The sequence below is a fragment of the Silurus aristotelis genome, assembly GCF_946808225.1.
Source record: "Silurus aristotelis genome assembly, chromosome: 6".
In the NCBI taxonomy this organism is placed as follows: Eukaryota; Metazoa; Chordata; class Actinopteri; order Siluriformes; family Siluridae; genus Silurus; species Silurus aristotelis.
Genome location: NC_139579.1, coordinates 18,357,515 through 18,363,873, shown reverse-complemented (window position 1 = coordinate 18,363,873; position 6,359 = coordinate 18,357,515). Strand labels below are relative to the sequence as shown.

Sequence of the window (6,359 nt, the reverse complement as noted above, 5' to 3'; positions counted from 1 at the left end):
CCACTTCTATGAACTTTAGTCTAAAATACAGTGACTTTTCTCTCATAAAGGACACATGGACTCAAATCACGCTCACAAAACCCACCCCACCAGAGCATAAGAAAGCCGTGTTTATTTCGTTTAGATTATAGCGCATATGTACATCTACATCCTTTTAAATCTGTCATGTCCATACCTCTTTTCAAAAGGCTTCAGTTGTCTTTTAGAGAATTGAATCTAATATACAGCTAACAACTAAAATGAACTGAAATGAAAAGTAAAAGGAAATTAGGAAATATATAATTAACAGAAATTGGGTTGTTTTTGTTATACCTTGCATGCGGGCCTCTATTCGGTGGACCAGCTGGTAAGACTTGCAGCGGTCAAGCAGTGTCCTGATGGCCGGGAGTGGATCCAGGACTATGGTCTCAGGGTGAGCATCAATATAGTCCTGCACATCCAGAGAACAAAGATTACAATCGAAAATACACACAAATACAAGCTGCCTGTCCAGTTTATTATCTCCTTCTGAATTAATTCACAGCACACCTGCACAATAAGGAGTCAATGGCAATCACCAAAACACACATCACCGCACCACCTGGGAATGCAGACACCTATACACACATTCACACACACACACCCTGGGCTCTGTTACATCACTCAGACTGATCACTTCTTTAGTACACAGTCATTTAAGCCCTTTTGCTGCACTTAAAAAGAGAACCTGAGCTCTGGAGAGAGAGAGAAAAAAAAGGAACTTTAGGTGATTATAATAATTATAAAACATCTTCGCTTTCTCTCGTTCTTGCTATTTTAGGAAATCGTATCTCTTTTCACCATCTAACAAAAAAGCTTCGAGCGTGCACGCACGTGTGCTGTTCATGCACGTCGGCTGTCAGCAGGAGCATCAGCATGTTCACAGGAATGCAGAGCACTGATCGAGCCAGCACAGATCCGAAGCGAGGAAAGTGTTATTTAAGGCAAACAGCCTGAAATTAAAGAAACAAATACTCCACTGTTTTGTTTATTTGTTGGTTCCTTTGTAAAAATCGAAGCCATTCATTTTTTAATGGGATATTTGATTTCCTGTTGTAAATAATACGAATTAGGACCGTGCTTCTTTATAAAACACTGTTCTTCTTCTACTGTGTTACTTCTCTATTCACACACACACACACACACACACACACACACACACACACACACACACACACACACACAGGAAGTCATTGCCTAAAAGGGGAAGGAAGTCTGACCTCTTGGGCAACAAAAAAATTGTGTATTCATGTCACCTCGCAGGTAAATTTAATATTTTCTCATCAAAAGCAATGCAAATTGCAGCTTTAATCTTTTTTTCATTATTTCGAAAGCAAGTACACTAAATAAACAAACGTATTGGGAGACTTTTCCAGTCATGTGGTTCTTCCCCCGAACTGTAAACGCAAACTTGGAGGCACACAATTGTGTGGGATGTTTTTGGATGCCGTAGCATTCGATTTTTCCCTTCACTTGAGCTACGAGACCCAAACCTGTTCCAGCATGTACAAACAAAGCCATCTCTGTGAAGATATACTTTACATGGGTTGGAGTGGAAGATCCTAAATGACCTACCATAGAGCTCTGACCCTTAACCCCTTGGTATGAATTGAAACACTGACTGCACCCCAGGCCTCCTCACCTCACCTAGTAAACCTGATTTTACTAATACCCTTGTAACTAAGCAAAAAATCTCCACAAGCGCACTCCAATATTTGATGGAACTTCCCAGAAGAGTGGAGATTATTATAACAGCATATATGTGGAAATGGGTTGTTTCAAAGGTGCCTTCGAATCTTATAATTCAGGTGTCCATGAAGGTTTCTCCATATAGTGTATGTCTGAAAAACACTAAAGCAAAAGCATGCTGGATTTTCTTTACAAGTCTCTATTCTCTATAACACACACACACACACACACACACACACACACACACACACACACACACACACACACACACACACACACACACAAAGGATTACAGAGTAGTTTGACTACCATACTTGTTTCTAAAACAACCCAACTGATGAGTTTTACTGTATTTTTTTGTATTTTTAAGCTCAGTTAAATTGGGCAAGAGGGAATGATTAGACATCGCTCACCGTTTATCATCTGATCTTTGTTTAAGCTTGCAGGTTATACAGCCCTTTGGAGAACAAAGTGCATTTAGATTCTACATTTCAGATTAGTCAAACATTCTCTGGAGATGTGCACGGTCTTGACGAAAGCCGCGGCACTGAGACTGTGGTGTGCAGCTAAACTCAAGTTCCTATATTTCATACTGGTGGCTTGCAAATTGTGTGATATTACAGAACGCCCCCCTCCACACACACACACACATATACACACACACACATACACACACACCCCAACAGGTTTGTTATACACAAGTCGACATAGTCACAAACTAATAGGCAAATTATTGATGCAAATATGCTTTTGCTGTGTCATTGTGAATGTGGGATTAATGCTTTTTCATTTTTTCATGTACCACTTCTATAATGCTATAAGCCATGATTACACCACACCCCGAACTATACAGGATATCAGCCAATTATGCAGCTCAGGACACAGCCCTGAAATCTCGATTGCAACCATGTGAAGAACAGTGCAGTGATTATATTTTCAAATGACATAGCCTGCTATGATTAGGAATGTAAACAGTCTATAATGTACTCACATGCTCATGTACTCATGTATTAAGAACCATTATACAGCCTTATCATGTATAACATCATATGGATTGTTCAATTTTACTTAATGCTTTTGGGGAAGAAAAAATAAATAAAACATGGTCTGGATAAAATAGGGATTAATTATGATTCATCATTCGTGCCAGTTTTCCTCTTTCTGATCTAAACTCTGATTGTCCACTAACAGTTAGGATCAGTGCCATGCAGTCTCTCTCTTTCTCTCTCTCTTTTTTTAGCACTCTCTCAAGCAAAGATTTATACTTTGAGAAAGTGCTTGGGGAATCAGGGCAAGAATCAACTTCCTTATATGTTCAGAAATGTAGCCCCATGCAGTTGGGTGATGCATAATAGATGGGTCTTAAGTGTTACCTAGAACTAGGCCAGACATAAGCGACACGTCTGTGCAGCGTAAGCAGCTTTCAAAACCAATACACGTGGCATGTTCTGTATGGATTACTGCTGTGACATAGAATTTTCTCTTGGTAAAGACATTTGACTCGCATATACACTACATTTGTTTGTTGAATACGTATCATTACTATACAAGTTCAGCGCTTTGCAGCCCGCTCAATAGATCAAAATATTGGTGTAGATTATAAGGCTTTAAAATAAACTACACACTTCTTATGAACTGGAAGTGAAAACAATGTAGATTCCGAATGGCGCCACCAGAAATCATCCGAGCCCGAATCCCAATTATGCCACAGACATCAATGGCTAAGAGCAGAGAGAGAAATATTTCTTCTTCTATGTAAGTAGTTGCAGTAGCATCACACTCATAGGGAAGTGGTAGCTCAATGTTTAACGTTTTGAGATAGCGATCAGAAGGTCAGAACTCTTTCGGCTTTAAAGAAGCTGTCTTGTGGTCTGATGTTTCTAACAAGTGGGGATATGCATTCCGATTCTTACACAGGATGTAAATTGAACTTAATCGCATAAACAACACAAAAATCGACTCATTTATGCAGCGAAGGAGGCTTCAGTGTAGAATAAAAAAAAAAACACAAGACAACACGAACATGATTTTGTTCTGTAACGTGCTGGGGAGAAAGCTGCAGCCTCGCTTTATTGTATAGGATTTTGAACATGTTCAAAGTATTACTCTAAATTGAAAAAAAATATATTATTCTAATTTGATTCAAGAAAAGTCATCAGACACGCCTCGCAGCCAACCTATCAGTTGTCGCCCAATCAATAGGACCAAAGAACGGCTTGGAGCCTTTGCATGCCACGATTACCCACAACCCCCCTCTCTGCAGCACGACACAAAGACACATTAACACAGAAGTACAAATCGGCCTTTAGCCCTTCACTGCTTCAGCTGCTGTATGATAAGAGCTGACTGGTGAAAATTAGCAGGTGATAAAACTGCAGGGAAAATGTGGGGAAGTAAAGTAAAAAAAAACATGTGTGTTGTGTTAAATAACATGCGGTTTCACAGACACAGCATTGACCCGAGAAAAACGTTTAAACTGGTCTTTTGGAAAACATTTAGCACAATGACATAACATATCAATCCCTACACCAGCCAGACTAAACTTCCCTTCTCTTTTCTTTTACTCCTTACAGACAAATGCTTATTAAATAATAAGCATTATACCATGTTGCACCGTGGCCAGTTCTCACCTGCACACGTTGAACCAGTAAGAGAGCCTGCGTGTCATTCTGGTCCGCCTCCAGGATCAGGTCTGTCAGCTTGTGGATGATGACGTCTAACGGGCCCTGCTCCTCCAGAGGCTGGCTCAGGTCGAGCTGAAGATAGCAAAGTAAAAGAGAGCAGCTTATAGCATATTCATATGGAAAAAAAACTCTAGATTTCGCAGTATGCCTGAAGCTGGGTGTGCTGATCCCTTGACATTTACGCCTTTTCGAGTGGGCGGATATTTTACGATGAGCTCTGTATGAACCCCACTGCTTATGCTGCAGTTTCTGGTTGGATGCCACTAATATAAAAAAAAATAATAAATCTATCGACAAAGACTTCTATAGAAAGCTTCCTAATTTTGGAAGTGCTAGCATTCTGAGTCAGGTGTACACATAAATAATACTAGTCCAGATGGAGGTCGACAGCTGAAACAGAGACAAAGAGGGCTGTAAAACTGTATTGCACACTGGGTCAATTAGGCAGTGCTGAGCTGCTGAGGAAAATGGGTCTCTCTCACACACACACACACACACACACACACACACACACACACACACACACACACACACACACACACACACGAGAGATGCAATAGGTGTGTATAAAAGTGAGATTGCAGTCGTATTCCCCTGAGCCCGATGTAATAAAGTTTAGTCACTCATTGACCAAAAACAGCAGATAAGTTGGGATTCGTTCAGTTTAAACAGTCAATATTCAAAGTTTTTTGAGTTACTCAAACTATTTGAGAAGAATAGAATTTTTACATTAAAAAGATTTTAAAATTATATTATTATTATTATTAATTAATACTAATAAATAATAATAATAATAATAATTATTATTATTATTATTATTATTATTTATTAATACTAATAAATAATAATAATAATAATAATAATAATAATAATAATAATAATAATAATAATAATAATAAGGTCAAGCAAACAAGCATGCTCAATAAAATAAAAAATAAAAAAATAAAAATAAAAAAAACACACCCCGAGAGCTCAGGTGAATACACACTGCTGGAGGATTAACGATAATTAACGAACGAAACGAAACCCATTACAGCACATAAATACCCACCAGCATTTCCACTGTTGCTTTAATGCTGATGTGCTGACATCATGCTGTTCACTGGGCTCTGTGTTCTCCTAATCTCCTGCTCACATCACTCGGAAGGACCAGGCCCAGATTAAAAAAAAAAAAAAAAAACCCACCCACTCACCCACACACACACAGCTCTGTTTTGACAGTTGTTTCCATGCAAAGAAGGCATGGTACGCAACACGTTCAATCTGAACACACAATCTAAGCCGTGCTCCTTGCCGATGCAATATCCAACACAAAGTCTTTACTGAACAAGTGGATTTGAACTGACCGCGTTCTTGTAATTTTACTATTTAATCTTTCTAAATTCGTTTGAAGTAATGACAAGTCAACAGCAAAGGTCTTGCAGACACAGCTGATGATTTAATTATGAAACAGATGATACTTAGGGCAACCTGACACACCAGGCAACACAAAACAGCAATATCTGTGACCTGGCGAGTCCTTCGATCTGTCCTCGTTCTCTGTCCTCCCGCAATCATTAGGAGAACGTACTCAGGCCGTGCTAAGTACCGGTCTTTACCCTATTCTCTATCAACATGCAATTTTCCAGCATGGCATACGAAAGCTGACTGCTCTGAGTGGAAGAAGTATGGCTGTTTTATTACATGATCATTTCTTCTCCTTCTTCAGGGATATCCCATAAAAAAAAGGAAATGATCAGTAACATTACTACACATGAAGAAACGAAATTTTATAAGCAGATGAAGATCAAGTGCATGTTACGTGATGAGTCATTTGCCCTCTCAGACAGAGGGTGTGGAGGAAACACTGACCACACCGAGCGCGCAAATAAACGAATGAGAAAACTGAAGAGGAAAAAATAAACCTGAACGATGACTTAGATCACTTTGGTTAAATATGAAAATCTGAATACAGTCAGGGTGCAGCCT

General features: G+C 39.2%; 1 protein-coding gene across 1 annotated transcript in view; it reads right to left on the bottom strand.

Moving 5' to 3' along the window:
* itpk1b (inositol-tetrakisphosphate 1-kinase b) overlaps positions 1 to 6,359 on the bottom strand; it is a 42,730-nt gene that overhangs the window by 22,907 nt on the left and 13,464 nt on the right. Inside the window, exons 4-5 of the mRNA XM_083543725.1 lie at positions 4,338 to 4,463; positions 313 to 430 (exon numbers count right to left, since the gene is read on the bottom strand). Of these exons, the coding sequence (XP_083399851.1) occupies positions 313 to 430; positions 4,338 to 4,463 (244 nt within the window). The remainder of the gene's footprint in view (positions 1 to 312; positions 431 to 4,337; positions 4,464 to 6,359) is intronic.